The 16800-nt window shown below is 42.0% G+C and overlaps 2 protein-coding genes across 2 annotated transcripts in view; both read left to right on the forward strand.

Moving 5' to 3' along the window:
* LOC148368585 (SH3 domain-binding protein 4-A-like) overlaps positions 1–7338 on the forward strand; it is a 39810-nt gene extending 32472 nt beyond the window's left edge. The window contains exon 6 of the mRNA XM_088330561.1: positions 7203–7338. The gene's annotated coding sequence lies outside the window, so the exon portion shown is untranslated. The remainder of the gene's footprint in view (positions 1–7202) is intronic.
* Positions 7320–16323, forward strand: LOC148368586 (ADP-ribosylation factor-like protein 4C). Its single transcript, XM_088330562.1, has 2 exons — positions 7320–7691; positions 14374–16323. The coding sequence occupies exons 1-2, from the start codon at positions 7459–7461 to the stop codon at positions 14705–14707; spliced, it is 567 nt and encodes a 188-aa protein (XP_088186688.1). The 5' UTR covers positions 7320–7458; the 3' UTR covers positions 14708–16323.
* Positions 16324–16800: the final 477 nt, after the last annotated feature.

Raw genomic sequence — 16800 nt, forward strand, 5'->3', positions numbered from 1 at the left:
AGAGAGAGAGCATGAGAAGCAAAATAGATAAAAGGAGAAGTAGTGAGAGAGGGAGAAAGAAAGAGAGGGAGAACAAAATCCAAACAGAAATAGAAAGAGAGAAAGAGACAAGGAGAGAAAAGAGAAGGAAGGAAAGAGGGAAGGGGGAAGCAAGAGAGAGATAGAGATAGATAGAAAAGGAAGTTAGAGTGAAATAAGGTAAAAATACCGAGACAAAGAGGAACAAAGAAAGAGAAAAAGAGAGACAGGGATAGTGAAAGAGAGAGAGATAAAGAGTGGAAGGAAGATTGAAGGTTAAGAGAGAGAAAGAGAGAGAGAGAGAGAGAGAGAGAAAAGAAAGAGAGAGAGAGTGCGAGAAGCAAAATAGATAAAAGGAGAAATAGTGAGAGAGGGAGAAAGAAAGAGAGGGAGAACAAAATCCAAACAGAAATAGAAAGAGAGAAAGAGACGAGGAGAGAAAAGAGAAGGAAGGAAAGAGAGAAGGGGGAAGCAAGAGAGAGAGATAGAGATAGATAGAAAAGGAAGTTAGAGTGAAATAAGGTAAAAATACCGAGACAAAGAGGAACAAAGAAAGAGAAAAAGAGAGACAGGGAGAGTGAAAGAGAGAGAGATAAAGAGTGGAAGGAAGATTGAGGGTTGAGAGAGAGAAAGAGAGAGAGAGAGATACAAGTACAGCGTTTGTGAGAGGCACCTGGCTTTGGCAACATCAAGTGGATATATTTCAACCTGCAGCTCATTTTTCTCTTGCACTTCTCCGCCTGTTTGACACCCCTGCTCTAGGTGTTGCTTTTTTTCTCTGCAGGATGCTAGAATTTCCCACACTGATGAAAAATTAAAAGACGTTATTACTTTGAGTTCTTTGAGTTCTGATATGAATTACTTGTCATGGTCGCCGTGGCGACCGGTCTGCCCCGCCCCCTGGGCACCAGCTGAAGCAGATCAGCTAATTGCGTGGCTGCTACTTAAGGTTGGGTTGTGGGTATTGCGGGTGTTAGCTCATTACACCTTTTCCGTTCTGTTATGCCCTGTCCTGTTTAGTTTGAGTCGGAGGAAACCTGCACCTGACCATTCTGAGTGTAATCATGTTTTTGTTCTGTTTTGTCCCGGAGTTTTTGGACGACTTTTATTTTGGTAAATAAAAGTTTTGATCGTCACGCAACTGAGTTCTCCCTTCCTGCCTCCTGCCTCCGTTCCGGTCCGGTCCCACCTCGTGACATTACTAATCCCAAGATAATTGAATCAATGAACCAGACAGATTGAAAAAGGACACACAATTTATTAACAAAGAGAATCAATGATAGGAAAAAAGGGGAAGAGAAGGCGCCGGGGGTCATGGTAGTTTTTGACTTTTGAAAGTCTCGAAGTTACTAGCACAAGAGAAAGTTTTCCGCTATAATGCTAGTCGATTTGGGGGGGGGATTCCCTTGTACAGAAAAAAAACGCTCAATCCCAAGAACCGGCAAACATGGTGTTAAATCCGAAACCGTCCTCTTACTTGTCGTTGCCGATTATGTCTCTATAGGCATGGTCTTAGATATCTGATACTCGCAGTATCGGGTGACGGTGTTTGAAATTGCTGAACTTGTTAGAAAGCCAAAGAAGTGAGAAATTATTTTATCAATACACTGCCTTGAATGTTTTAATTACCGTATTTTCCGCACTATAAGGCGCACCGGGTTATAGGGCGCACCCCGAAAAAATAGCTTTTGGTCCTATATTTGACATACATAAGACGCACCGGATTATAAGGCGCTACAATGGGAACGTCGACAAAACAGTCAGATGGTTCAGTCCAACTTATTACCCCCTTAACATTCCCAAAGACGCAAATACGTGTCGAGAACACGTGCGATGCGGTGTCCGTACGATGTCACTCAAATGCATCGTTCCATCATTCGGAAGGTTAAAGTCCTTGGGTTTCAAGAAATGCCAACCATTCCTTAGTTTCTATTTTCTTTTTCGCACGCAACTTTACTGTGCATATGACAATAAACACTTGGAATTGAGTTGAATTCAAAAATAGACACTCCATTCCATCCATTATCTGCACCGCTTATCACAGAAACATCGAGTTCAGTCTGAAACAAGATACAGGGAAAATATATAGCCGGAGTAGCTCACCGAAGTCGTTGTGTTCAATAATAATGTGCAACCATGGTCCTTTTATATCCGTGAGGATAGTAAATCCAGGAGAATAAAATATTTACAAATACAGAATAGTAAAAAAATGCTTTCTGTATGCCGTCAAACCACGTGCTATACGCATTCATCTTTTTCGGCCAATTGCAGGCTTTGTTTTACAGCTTAAGCCTATGCCAGCCTGTAAATGATAAAAAGGATCCGCCTCTTGACCTCCGAATAACTTAAGCCAATAGAAATCGATTCAACTGATGATTGACACATCAATTTTGTGCTGTGCTTATTTTGGTCTACACCGGGACAAATACTTCTACAGCCGTCAAAATCTCAGCTCATCTCATCTCATCAGCTGCACCGCTTCTCCTCAGTAGGCTCGCGGGGGTGCCGGAGCCCATCCCAGCAATCATCGGGCAGTGGGCAGGGGACACCCTGAACTGGTTGCCAGCCAATGGCAGGGCACACAAGGACAGACAACTCGCTCGCTCATTCACACCTAGGGACAATTTGGACCGGCCAATTCACCTAAAATGCACGTTTTTGGAATGTGGGAGGAAACCGGAGTGCCCGGAGGAAACCCACGCAAGCACGGGGAGAACATACAAACTCCGCACAGGAAGTCCGGTAGCTGGATTTGAACCCACACAGGAGGTTCCCAAGACCTTAGAACTGTGCCTAGCCGTCAAAATCAATGAACGAAATGATGCCAGCGACGTGTGTAGCCGTCAATGGCAGAGATCGATTTAAAGACATTTTTGGACGGACATGGACATTTTTTTCCCCCTTTTTTTCTTTCCTTCGTGGTTAGTTTGACTAGAATGACGAAACGATGAAAACAAAAAAAAAACAATGAACATATTTTATTTGGGCAGCACGGCGGTGCAGTGGTTAGCGCATGTGCGGCACAGTTCAAGTCATAGGAACCTCCTGCGTGGGCTCAAATCCAGCTCCAGACTTCCTGTGTGGAGTTTGTATGTTCTCCCTGTGCTTGCGTGGGTTTCCTCCGGGCACTCCGGTTTCCTCCCACATTCCAAAAACGTGCGTTTTAGGTGAATTGGCCGGTCCAAATTGTCCCTAGGTGTCATTGAGCGAGTGAGTTGTCTGTCCCTGTGTGCCCTGCAATTGGCTGGCAACCAGTTCAGGGTGTCCCCTGCCCACTGCCCGATGATTGCTGGGATGGGCTCCAGCACCCCCGCGACCCTACTGAGGATAAGCGGTGCAGCTAATGAGATGAGAGATGAGATGAGATATTTTATTTGATTTGATAACTTTTTGTTATAAATAAAAGATAAAGTTCTGTATAGGAAGAAAGCCAATTGTGATATCTTTCCTTTTATTGTCTGTTTTTTATCGTTTAGCGTTCTGTTGCTGCGTTTTCATGCTTTTAATTAAAGGTACTTTAAGGACAATGGGAGAGTTTTAATTTTTTTTTTTGTGTCATCTTAGTAGTTTGACCCTTTCATCATTCTGTACGACTCTCCTGATTTCCTTTACATGATTTTTGGGTGGAATGGATAAAAGATAACTGATTATTTTGTCTTTGGAAGTTACAAATGCGTTCATTGAATGTTGGTGGGTGGGTTGGTTGGATCCCATAGGGCCGGGTGTCGAACGGGCGGCCCGCGGGCCAGATCAGGCCCGCCAGACAACACGCAGAGAAGCGCAAGAGAAAAACAAGCTGCAGGTTGAGATATGTCGACTTGATGTTGACAAAGAAAGGTGCCTCAGACAATTGTTTTCTCTCTCTCTCTCTCTCCCTGTCTTTCTTTCTCTCTCTCTATTTCTTTTCCCTTTCTATCTCGCCCGATCTGTTTTCTCTCTACCTCCCCCTCTCTATTCATCTCTTCCTTTTCTCTCTTTGTCTATTTTTCTTTTTATCTGTATTTGTATTTTTTGCGCTCTTTCTTTTTCTCTTGCTATCTCTCTTTCTCTCTCCATTTATCTCTCTTTGTCCCTCTCTTTCTTACTATTTGTATTTACCTTTTAATCTTTTTTCCTTTTTCTCTTTCTTTGTCTCTATCTTTCTTTCTCTTTCTTTGTGTCTCTATTTGCCTTTTATCTCACTTTCCTTTTCTTTTTTATCTTTCTCTGACTTTTTTCTTCCTTTCCTTTTCTGTCTTGCTCTATTTCTTCATACTCTGTTTCTTTCTTTCTCCCTTTTCTTTCTCATTTCTCTCCCTTTCTTTGCCTCTATCTTTCTCTTTCGTTGTCTCTCTTTTTTGTCTCTCACTTTTTTAACTTTTACTCTCTCTCTCTCTCTCTCTCTCTCTCTCTCTCTCTCTCTTTCTCTCTATTTCTTCTCCCTTTCTATCTCGCCCGATCTGTTTTCTCTCTACCTCCCCCTCTCTCTATTCGTCTCTTCCTTTTCTCTCTTTGTCTATTTTTCTTTTTATCTGTATTTGTATTTTTTGCGCTCTTTCTTTTTCTCTTGCTATCTCTCTCTCTCTCTCTCCGTTTATCTCTCTTTGTCCCTCTCTTTCTTACTATTTGTATTTACCTTTTACTCTTTTTTCCTTTTTCTTTTTCTTCGTCTCTTTGTCTCTGTCTTTCTCTTTCTTTGTTTCTCTATTTGCCTTTTATCTCTCTTTCCTTCCCTTTTTTGTCTCTCTGACTTTTCTCTTCCTCTCCTTCTCTGTCTTGCTCTATTTTCATACTCCGTCTCTTTTTTTCTCCCTTTTCTTTCTCATTTCTCTCCCTTTCTTTGCCTCTATATTTCTCTTTCGTTGTCTCTCTTCTTTTGTCTCTCACTTTTTTTAACTTTTACTCTCTCTCTCTCTTTCTTTATTTCTTCTCCCTTTCTATCTCGCCCGATCTGTTTTCTCTCTACCTCCCCCTCTCTCTATTCGTCTCTTTCTTTTCTCTGTCTATTTTTCTTTTTATCCATATTTGTATTTTTTGCGCTCTTTCTTTTTCTCTTTCTATCTCTCTCTCTCTCTCCGTTTATCTCTCTTTGTCCCTCTCTTTCTTACTATTTGTATTTACCTTTTACTCTATTTTCCTTTTTCTCTTTATTTGTCTCTTTGTCTCTATCTTTCTTTCTCTTTCTTTGTTTCTCTATTTGCCTTTTATCTCTCTTTCTTTCTCTTTTTTGTGTCTCTGACTTTTCTCTTCCTCTTCTTCTCTGTATTGCTCTATTTCTTCATACTCTGTCTCTTTCTTTCTCCATTTTCTTTCTCATTTCTCTCCCTTTCTTTGCCTCTATCTTTCTCTCTGTTGTCTCTCTTTTCTGTCTCTCACTTTTTTAACTTTTACTCCCTCTCTCTCTCTTTCTCTCTATTTCTTCTCCCTTTCTATCTCGCCTGATCTATTTCTCTCTACCTCCCCTCTCTCTATTCGTCTCTTCCTTTTTTCTCTTTGTCTATTTTTCTTTTTATCTGTATTTGTATTTTTTGCGCTCTTTCTTTTTCTCTTGCTATCTCTCTCTCTCTCTCTCCGTTTATCTCTCTTTGTCCCTCTCTTTCTTACTATTTGTATTTACCTTTTACTCTTTTTTCCTTTTTCTTTTTCTTCGTCTCTTTGTCTCTGTCTTTCTCTTTCTTTGTTTCTCTATTTGCCTTTTATTTCTCTTTCTTTCTCTTTTTGTGTCTCTGACTTTTCTCTTCCTCTTCTTCTCTGTATTGCTCTATTTCTTCATACTCTGTCTCTTTCTTTCTCCCTTTTCTTTCTCATTTCTCTCCCTTTCTTTGCCTCTATCTTTCTCTTTCGTTGTGTCTCTTTGTTTGTCACTCACTTTTTTAACTCTCTCTCTCTCTCTCTCTCTCTCTCTCTCTCTCTCTCTCTCTCTCTCTCTTCTCCCTTTCTATTTCGCCCGATCTGTTTCTCTCTCCCTCCCCCTTTTCTCCCTTTGTCTATTTTTCTTTTTATTTGTATTTGTATTTTTTTGTGCTCTTTCTTTTTTTCTTGCTATCTCTCTCTCGCTCTCTCTTTCTTACTATTTGGGTTTACCTTTTACTCTTTTTTCCTTTTTCTCTTTATTTGTCTCTTTGTCTCTATCTTTCTTTCTCTTTCGTTGTTTCTCTATTTGCCTTTTATCTTTCTTTCTCTTTTTTGTGTCTCTGACTTTTCTCTTCCTCTCCTTCTCTGTATTGCTCTATTTCTTCATACTCTGTCTTTTTCTTTCTCCATTTTCTTTCTCATTTCTCTCCCTTTCTTTGCCTCTATCTTTCTCTCTGTTGTCTCTCTTTTCTGTCTCTCACTTTTTTAACTTTTACTCTCTCTCTCTCTCTTTCTCTCTATTTCTTCTCCCTTTCTATCTCGCCTGATCTGTTTTCTCTCTACCTCCCCCTCTCTCTATTTGTCTCTTCCTTTTCTCTCTTTGTCTATTTTTCTTTTTATCTGTATTTGTATTTTTTGCGCTCTTTCTTTTTCTCTTGCTATCTCTCTCTCTCTCTCTCCGTTTATCTCTCTTTGTCCCTCTCTTTCTTACTATTTGTATTTACCTTTTACTCTTTTTTCCTTTTTCTTTTTCTTCGTCTCTTTGTCTCTGTCTTTCTCTTTCTTTGTTTCTCTATTTGCCTTTTATTTCTCTTTCTTTCTCTTTTTTGTGTCTCTGACTTTTCTCTTCCTCTTCTTCTCTGTATTGCTCTATTTCTTCATACTCTGTCTCTTTCTTTCTCCCTTTTCTTTCTCATTTCTCTCCCTTTCTTTGCCTCTATCTTTCTCTTTCGTTGTGTCTCTTTGTTTGTCACTCACTTTTTTAACTTTTTCTCTCTCTCTCTCTCTTTCTCTCTATTTCTTCTCCCTTTCTATCTCGCCCGATCTGTTTTCTCTCTACCTCCCCCTCTCTCTCTTCCTTTTCTCTCTTTGTCTATTTTTCTTTTTATCTGTATTTGCATTTTTTGCGCTCTTTCTTTTTATCTGTATTTGCATTTTTTGCGCTCTTTCTTTTTTTCTCTCTCTCTCTCACTCTCTCTCTCTCTCTCTCTCTCTCTCTCTCTCTCGATGAGTTTGACAGCCCTGAATTTGGATGACCCGGATTAAAACCGGAGTCGATAAAACGAGATCATTTTTATCAAAAAAAAAGAGTTTGTTTTTTAAAGTCGTTGTATTTTGTTTTGTTTTTACAGAAATTATCATACGGCTCACACAATTTGATTGTAAAATACTAGGAAAACGTAGAAAGTGACGTTATCCGTCATCACCAGCGAAGCTTTTGTACGCAGCGGAAATACGCACACGAGCTTTCACAGTAAAAGCATAACCGGATGTTTTGATGCCCCTGGCGCGGGTTAGCAAACCCATTGCAGGGGACGACGCAGCCATGTGACACTTAAAGATGCGGCTTTTAAAGCGACTCGGGGTGGCCCCTGACCGTTTTTAGGGATGGGGAGCAGCCTGTGCGGCTTGCCCCCCTTCCAGTCCCTGCACGTCGTCATGCTGGGCTTGGACTCCGCGGGCAAGACCACCGTCCTCTACCGGCTCCGCTTCAACGAGTTTGTCAACACGGTGCCCACCATCGGCTTCAACAACGAGAAGATCCGCCTGGGGGCCACGACCTGCCACTTGTGGGACGTGGGGGGCCAGGAGAAGCTGCGGCCCCTCTGGAAGCCTTACAGGTAAATCGAGAAACCCCGGGTGTGTTATATTTGACCACTAGATGGCACTGTATTGTCTAATGCAGGGGTATCAAACACTCAAGTCCGGCCCTCAGGAAAATCACAAGAAAATCTAGCCGGCTCACAAAAATCAGGGCTCAAAATTGCTAATTAAGAAGCGAATTAAGTCAAAGTTACAGTAGATGAAGGTCAAAATACACGGGTTCCCCTGACATTGTGTTCTAAATGCGGTATTTTGAAGTCAATGTCGAAGTAGAACGAAGTTGAGTAAAGTCAGTAGAGTTTTTCGAGAACCGGCTTCTTCGGCTCGGCTCACTAAAAAGAACCGGCTCCTTCGGGTCCCAAACGGCTCTTCGGGTTGTTTTTGCTTCTTTAATCCCTACGCGACCAAATATTATCCAAAATTATGCACAAAATGACATAAAGTAGGGGGGGGGCAATAGAACAAAAAAGAAAATAAAATTCCAAAATGAAAAAGTAGTGAAGAGCTGGGGAAAAAAAGAAACATAAGGAGAGAAAAAGAGAAAAAAAAGAGCAGGATAAATTCAGAAAAAAAGCCAGAAAAAAATAAAAAAATAAAATAAAAGGAAAGTAAAAAAGTAAGTAAGAAACAAAAGAGATGACAAGAGAATTAGTGAGAGAGGGGGAGAGAAAGAAAGAAATCCAAAGAGAAATAGAAAGAGAGGAGAGAAAGATAGAAGCGGAGAAAGGGAGAAGCAGAAAGCAACAGAGAGAGAGAAAAGGAAGAGCGAGCAAAAGAAGGTAAAACGACACAGACAAAAAGTCGGAGGAAAAAATAAAGAAAAAAAGAGAGACAGAGAGAGAGTGAAAGAGAGAGGGATAGAGAGTGAGAGAAAAAGGGAGGAAGAGAGCGAGAGAGAGAGCGAGAGAGAAGGAGAGAGAGAAAGAAATACAAGTACAGAGTCTTTGTGAGAAGCACCTGGCTTTGGCAACATCAAGTGGACATATTTCAACCTGCAGCTCGTTTTCCTCTTGTGCTTCTCTGGGTGTTGTCTCGCGGGCCGGATTCAATCCCTTAGCGGGCCTGACATGGCCCGCGGGCTGCCTCTTTGACACCCGTGTACTCGAACTTATTCTAAGTATTACTGAAGGTTTTTTTGTTTTCTGAAGTTGGATTTTTTATTGAAGTTCTGTAGTTTTTTGTTGTCTTACTTTTGTACAATTTTTGTAGTATTTCTGAAGATATTTCATGCAGTATTTCTAGTAGTATTTTTTTTTAGTATTTATGTAGTACTTTAACGATTTTTTTTTTTTTGGTGTTGTTTTCCAGGTTTGAAAAGTGTTTGATTTGGGGATAATTGCTTGTAAATGCTTGAGATGTTCTCCGCAGTCCAGCTCGATAGACCACGTGTTAAATCACAGGTGTTAAACAGGCGGCCCGTGGGCCAGATCAGGCCCGCTAAGGGATTGAATCCGGCCCGCGAGACCACACTCAGAGAAGCGCAAGAGAAAAACAAGCTGCAGGTTGAAATATGTCCACTTGATGTTGCCAAAGCCAGGTGCCTCGAACAAAGACACTGTACTTGTATTTCTTTCTCTCTCTCTTTCTCTCTCTCTCTTTCTTTTCCACCCCTTCTCTCCCACTCTGTCTCTGTCTCTTTTACTCTCTGTTTCTCTCTTTTTCTCTTTTTCTTTGTTGCTCTTTGTCTCTTTCTCTCTCTGTGTCTTTTAACCTCTTGTGCTCTTACTTCCTTTTTTCCTTTTCTCTTTCTCTCTTCATACCCATGGCGCTCTCTTTTCTCTTTTCTCTCCTTCTGTCTTTCTATTTCTCTTTGGATTTCTTTCTTCCTCTCCCTTTCTTTTCCCCCTCTCTCGTGAATTTTTATCTTTTGTTTCTCTCTCTCTCTCTTTCTTTTCCACCCCTTTTCTCTTTTACTCTCTGTTTCTCTCTTTTTCTCTTTTTTTGTTGCTCTTTGTCTCTTTCTCTCACTGTGTCTTTTTAACTTCTTTTGCTCTAACTTCCTTTTTCCTTTCTCTCTTTTCACTTTCTCTCTTCATACCCTTCGTGCTTACTTTTCTCTTTTCTCTCCTTCTGCCTTTCTATTTCTCTTTGGATATCTTTCTTCCTCTTCCTTTCTTTCCCCCCTCTCTCACAACTTTTTATCTTTTTTGTTTCTCACGCTCTCTCCCTCTTTTCACTTTCTTTGTCCCGCCCTCTCTCCTTTTCCCTCCCTCTTTCTCTTATTTCTTTATCTCTCTTTTTCTTCCTCTTTAATCTACTAGTCCGGCCCCCGACAGAATGTTTGTTCTATCGTGTGGCCCCCGACTTAAAATGAGTTTGACACCTCTGCATTAAATGGAGAAAAGTAAAAACAAGTCTACCTAAAAATGACGCGGCAGTGCCCTCCGGTGGCTTCGCCTGGCTATTTTTAGTAGCTTTGTTCACACCTCAGCTTAACTTTAGCAGAATTTGTCTGTAGGCGCCAACAGCCGCGGACCCTGATTGGCTGCTGAACCTTAGCCAATCAGATAGATAATCAAAATTTTAGAAAGAAATTGGGCAAAGTAAAATACACAGCTGCAAAGGTTTTAGGGTTGTAAACTGGTTGTCTCCAAATGGCCACTTTTGGAAACTCTTAGCTACATCTTGGATTGGGATTTTAGTCTGTTTTACTGGCAGGGTTGGGTAGGGTTACTTTAATTTGATTACTTTCAATGACTTTTGGATGACTCCAATACCAAACATGCTAATAAAAGACAAAAGAAACGATATATGAATCAAATGATGACTCACAACACGTGGTAAGCTTCTCTGCTGGCTTTGATCCCTATAAGGGGATTTAGCATTTTAGCACAATATGCATGTCCGGCAAAACTGGATTCATTTCTATGACTTTTGGATGACTCCAATACCAAATATGCTAATAAAAGACAAAAGAAACGATATATGAATCAAATGATGACTCACAACACGTGTTAAGCTTCTCTGCTGGCTTTGATCCCTGAAAGGGGAATTAGCATTTTAGCACAATATGCATGTCCGGCAAAACCGGATTAATTTCAATGACTTTTGGATGACTCCAATACCAAATATGCTAATAAAAGACAAAAGAAACTAAATATGAATCAAATGATGACTCACAACACGTGGTAAGCTTTCTCTCCTGGCTTTGATCTCTTTGATCTCCGGCAAAACGAACATCAAATGCAGGGTTGGGTAGGGTTACTTTAACTGGATTGCTTTCAATGACTTTTGGATTACTCCAATACCAAATATGCTAATAAAAGACAAAAGAAACTAAATATGAATCAAATGATGACTCACAACACGTGGTAAGCTTTCTCTCCTGGCTTTGATCTCTTTGATCTCCGGCAAAACGAACATCAAATGCGACAGAAACAAAATGAAAATAAATCCAAACAGCTTTTTGCCGTTCCGTGTATTCCGTTACTCCCCAAGCCCGCACAAAATTGAGTCATTTGATTCATATTTAGTTTCTTTTGTCTTTTATTAGCATATTTTGTCTTGCAGTAATCCAAAAGTCATTGAAAGTATTCCAGTTAAAGTAACCCTACCCAACCCTGGATGCGGGGCACCTGAGTCTGCTCCGTAGGCGCCAACAGCCGTGGACCCTGATTGGCTCCCTGCCTCTTTTTAAACCCCCACCTTCCTTACAACACTCGTCAGATCGTTTGTGAACCTACGCTACACGCTAGGCAAACTTTTGTGACTCCTGACTCTATCCTGCCCTGTTTGTCCGTCTGATTCCCGTTGCAGACCTCTTTTCTGAACCCGTTTACGTTTTTGCTCCTCTGTCCCGGCCATCGGCCTGTTTTTTCTCGCTCTCGACATTGCCTTCGATCGACACGGAGTTGCCACTTCCGTGTTCCTGCTATCTGCTACCCGTGACCAACTCATCCCCGGATAAAACTGAGTAAAACAAACGCAATTGGGTCCCGTCTCCGTTCCTGTTCCGTGACAGAATTGGCTTTCCTTTCTCTATAGTTTGATGTTATCGAGTGCTGTTCGGAATAGAACATTTCTAGACCAAATAGAGAAAAGCAGCAAACACTAATGAAATAGGGAACAGGAACTCGGAAAAATTTTTCCACCTTGTTCAGTGAGTGATAGTGATAGTCTGTTTGATATTTGACTTTTCATCTTCATTAGCTACACCGCTCATCCTCAGTAGGGTTGCGTGGGTGCTGGAGCCCATCCCAGCAGTCATCAGGCAGTGGGCAGGGGACACTCTGAACTGGTTGCCGGGCACACAGGGACAGACAACCCACTCGCTCATTCACACCTGGGGACAATTTGGACCGGCCAATTCACCTGAAATGCATGTTTTTGGAATGTGGGAGGAAACCGGAGTGCTCGGAGGAAACCCACGCACGCAAGCACAGGGAGAAAATGCAAACTCCACACAGGAGGTTCGATCTCAGACAACTCACTCGCTCATTCACACCTAGGGACAACTTGGACCAGCCAATTCCCCTGAAATGCATGTTTTTGGAATGTGGGAGGAAACCGGAGTGCCCGGAGGAAACCCACACAAGCACAGGGAGAACATGCAAACTCCACACAGGAGGTTCGATCTCAGACAACTCACTCGCTCATTCACACCTGGGGACAATTTGGACCGGCCAATTCACTTGAAATGCATGTTTTTGGAACGTGGGAGGAAACCGGAGTGCCCGGAGGAAACCCACGCAAGCACAGGGAGAACATGCAAACTCCACACAGGAGGTTCGATCTCAGACAACTCACTCGCTCATTCACACCTGGGGACAATTTGGACCGGCCAATTCACCTGAAATGCATGTTTTTGGAACGTGGGAGGAAACCGGAGTGCCCGGAGGAAACCCACGCAAGCACGGGGAGAACATACAAACTCCGCACAGGAAGTCTGGAGCTGGATTTGAACCCACGCAGGAGGTTCCCAAGACATGAACTGTGCCGCACATGCGCTAACCACTGCGCCGCCATGCTGCCCTATTTGACATCTGATTTATCCAATTTTCTGATTCCTTTTTAGGAGGCTCTAAATGTTACACACTGTCCCTTTAAAGCACAGGTGTCAAACAGGCGGCCCGCGGGCCAAATCAGGCCCGCTAAGGGATTGAATCCGGCCCGCGACACAATGCTAAGAGAAGCGCAAGAGAAAAACGAGCTGTAGGTTGAAATATGTCAACTTGTTGCCAAAGAAAGGTGCCTCGAACAAAGACACTGTACTTGTATTTCTTTCTCTCTCTCTTTTCCACCCCTTTTCTCTCACTCTCTGTCTCTGTCTCTTTCACTCTCTGTCTCTTTTTCTCTTCCTTTGTTGCTCTTTGTTTCTTTCTCTCTCTGTGTCTTTTTAACTTCTTTTGCTCTAACTACCTTTTTTCCTTTTCCCTCTTTTCTCTTTCTCTCTCCCTACCCTTTGCGCTTTCTTCTCTCTTTTCTCTCCTTCTGTCTTTCTATTTCTTTTTGGATTTCTTTCTTCCTCTCCCGATCTATTCCCCCTCTCTCACGACTTTTTATCTCTTTTGTTTCCCACGCTCTCTCCCTCTCTTCCTTTTTTTCTTTTTTTGTCCCGCCCTCTCTCCTTTTCCCTCCCTCTTTCTTTTTTTTCTTTATCTCTCTTTTTCTTTCTCTTGAATCTACTACTCCGGCCCCCGACAGAATGTTTGTTCTATCGTGTGGCCCCCCCAGTTAAAATGACATTGACACCCCTGTTGTAGGAGGACCAGGGTGCAATAGATTTAGTGTTGGGTAATAATATCTAAAACATAGTCACTATAAACATGGGTAATATGTAAAATTGTTCGGCAATGTCGCAGCTTCCCATCTCAGTCGGCTGGTCGATGGAGATGATTTCATGCTTCAGGTCCAGGTCCGCTGACCTATTCCTGATTTCGCCACCAACCAGGCTTCCACAAGCGACTGGAAGAAAACTATGAGTCCATTCTTGAGAACCGGGGCCCAAATGGAGAACACTCTCGAACCTGCGGATTTCTTCTTGGCTCTTGGGATCACTAGTAGACCACCATTTTCAGAGCAAAGGCTTGTTGTGGTTTATTGGAGTCGAGCTTGCCATAAGGAAAACACGTTAGTTTAAAACGGGAAATTCCAGGCTTGTTTCTCCCGAGTTTAGATGTCAGCGAGTGTTATTAATAAAAACACCCGCTTAGTTTGGATTAGCTTGTGAAATAACAATATTCCCCTGGCAAGCTGATAAGAGTTTAGATACCAGGCCCACCCGAACGATTTTCTTGGAAATTGTGTAACTTTGGAGAATCGAAATAGGACGAAAACATTCTGAAAAAACATTGCCAATTCCCGGAAAGCATGCACATTGAGGGGAAAAAAAGTGCATTATCGCGAGCGGACGCGCTAAGTAACATGAGATGTTGTCTGAGGATATAAAAAAGCTGATTGTCTCTTAGACGAATGAGAACTCTGTTTTGGACTCTGACAAACGAAATCAACGGCTTCTCCCTTTCCCGTGTAAACTTCTGTGTACTTTTGTGCATATTTTGGGGCATATTTCTCGGGCAAGTCCATGCATGATTTTGTATACTACCAACGGAACTTCAAAATCTCATCCTAAGCTAAGAGGGAGCCAATGCAGGTTAGCTAAAATCAGGGTCATGTGAGTCCTTCAAGTGCTTGAATTTGGCCAGAACCTTAAAGTCACATCTTAAACTGCCACATTTGTGTTTGGGAATACCTTTCCAGCCGCTGCACGGACGGCATCGTATACGTGGTGGACTCCGTGGACTGCGAGCGCCTGGAAGAAGCCCGCGCCGAGCTGCACCGGATCCTGGGCTTCCCGGAGAACCGGGGGACCCCGTTGCTGGTTTTCGCCAACAAGCAGGACCTTCCCCGGGCCTTGGACGTGGCCGAGGTGGAGCTGAGGCTGGCCCTGGGGGAATTGAGCCCGGCCACCCCGTATTACGTCCAGCCCGCCTGCGCCATCATCGGGGAAGGCTTGCGGGATGGCATGGAGCAATTGCGCCGGATGATCGCTAAAAGGCGTAAGGCGCTCAAAAGCAACAAGAGGAGGCAATAAACTCGCACGGTTCCCTTTGTTATCACGTCCCCGGATCACTCGTATTGAACGAATTTCCGCAAAGTAGCTAATATAGAGCCGGGGTCCGGAACCTATTTGACCCAAAGAGCAATAATATTTACCGTAAATTCCGGACTATAGAGGGCACCTGATTATAAGCCGCACCCACCACATTTCAAGAGGAAAACCGATTTTGTCCATACACAAGCCGCACCTGTATATAAGCCGCATGCGCCCACATTAAAAAATGTAACACAATCACAAAAATTAACCCAAACCCGCGATTGAAACTAAATGTTCTTCATTAAAGTCCACCGTCCAAAAATCACAGCTGGCAAAATGAACGGAAAATGATACCGGTACTTAAGGTTTGATGCAGACCTGCAGAGTCTGGGTCCCGTTGAAAGTAATCCAAGGAAAAAAGTGTATATTTCCAAAGGTAAGGGTGGGAAAAATATATCAGATGAACACATTCACTCACGCAACTCATTTTTCTTTAACCAACTTTTTATCCCCCTCTTCACCTTTTTTTTTGTCTGTCCCTCACCTTCAGCGGTCCCCACTAAACCCGTCACCCCGCTTTTGTTCCGCCCCTCCTTTTTTATTCACCCGTGCAAAATATATCAGAATAAGTGTCTAAAATAAATACAAATAAATACATTACAAAATTATACAGTTACTGCCACACCACACTTCGAATTAGTCTCCCTCCCGCAGATACTTAAAAGTGATAAAGCTCATTTTGATATTCATTTTTTTGTTTTAAAAACAAGGTGCAAGCAAAGTTAAGCAAAATAACCTTTTTAGCTTTATAGCAAGCCTTCTATCTAGCCTTTTACATTTTTTTTCCAAGCTAGCTAACATTTGACTTTTTTTTTGCTAGTTGTCAGGCTAAATTTTGGGCTCCTTCCTAGCTAGCTATCTAGCTTTTCCCCCGCTTTCTATCGGGCTATTTAGTGGGCTTTTTACTCTTTTAGCTAGTTATCTAGCTCCCATTTATTTACCTGTCTACCTTTCTAACTATCAAACTACCTTTTTAGCTTTACAGCAAGCCTTCTATCTCGCCTTTTACATCTTTTTGCAAGCTATCTAGCTAACATTTGATCTTTTTTGCTAGTTATCTAGCTTTTTTTCCCCCGCTTTCTATCAGGCTATTCAGTTTTTTTCCTCTTTTAGCTAGCTATCTAGCTCCCATTTATTTACCTGTCTACCTTTCTATCTATCAAGCTACCTATTTAGCTTTATAGAAAGCCATCTATCTAGCCTTTTACAATTTTTGCAAGCTATCTAGCTAACATTTGACCTTTTTTGTTAGTTATCAAGCTAAATTTCAGTCTCCTCTCTAGCTAGCTATCTAGCTCCCCCCCCCCCCCGCTTTCTATCAAGCTATTTAGTTGGCTTTTTACTCTTTTAGCTAGCTAGCTAGCTCCCATTTATTTACCTGTCTACCTTTCTATCTATCAACCTACCTATTTAGCTTTATAGAAAGCCATCTATCTAGCCTTTTACAATTTTTGCAAGCTATCTAGCTAACATTTGACCATTTTTGTTAGTTATCAAGCTAAATTTCAGTCTCCTTTCTGGTTAGCTATCTAGCTCCCCCCCCCGCCCCCCCCCCCCCCCCCCCCCCGCTTTCTATCAAGCTATTTAGTTGGCTTTTTCCTCTTTTAGCTAGCTATCTAGCTCCCTTTTATATTCCTGTCTACCTTTATAACTAACTATCAAGCTACCCTTTTAGCTTTATTGCAAGCCTTCTATCTCACCTTTTACATTTATTTGCAAGCTATCTAGCTAACATTTAACCTTTTTTGCTTGTTGTCAAGGTAAATTTTGGGCTCCTTTCTAGCTAGCTATCTAGCTTTCCCCCCGCTTTCTATCAAGCTATTTAGTTGGCTTTTTACTCTTTTAGCTAGCTAGCTAGCTCCCTTTTATATTCCTGTCTACCTTTATAACTAACTATCAAGCTACCCTTTTAGCTTTATAGCAAGCCATCTATCTAGCCTTTTATATATTTTGCATGCTATCTAGCTAACATTTGACCTTTTTTGCTAGTTGTCAAGCTAAATTTTGGGCTCCTTTCTAGCTAGCTATCT

Source organism: Urocampus carinirostris, chromosome 3, assembly GCF_059441175.1.
Source record: "Urocampus carinirostris isolate Australia breed hairy pipefish chromosome 3, RoL_Ucar_1.0, whole genome shotgun sequence".
In the NCBI taxonomy this organism is placed as follows: Eukaryota; Metazoa; Chordata; class Actinopteri; order Syngnathiformes; family Syngnathidae; genus Urocampus; species Urocampus carinirostris.

What these genes read in the sequence shown, in the direction of transcription:
- LOC148368586 (XM_088330562.1), top strand. Translation starts at nt 7,459, where the DNA reads ATGGGGAGCAGCCTGTGCGGCTTGCCCCCCTTCCAGTCCCTGCACGTC. An exon ending in CCCCTCTGGAAGCCTTACAG is followed by an intron (nt 7,692 to 14,373) that starts GTAAATCGAGAA and finishes ATACCTTTCCAG; the next exon opens with CCGCTGCACGGACGGCATCG.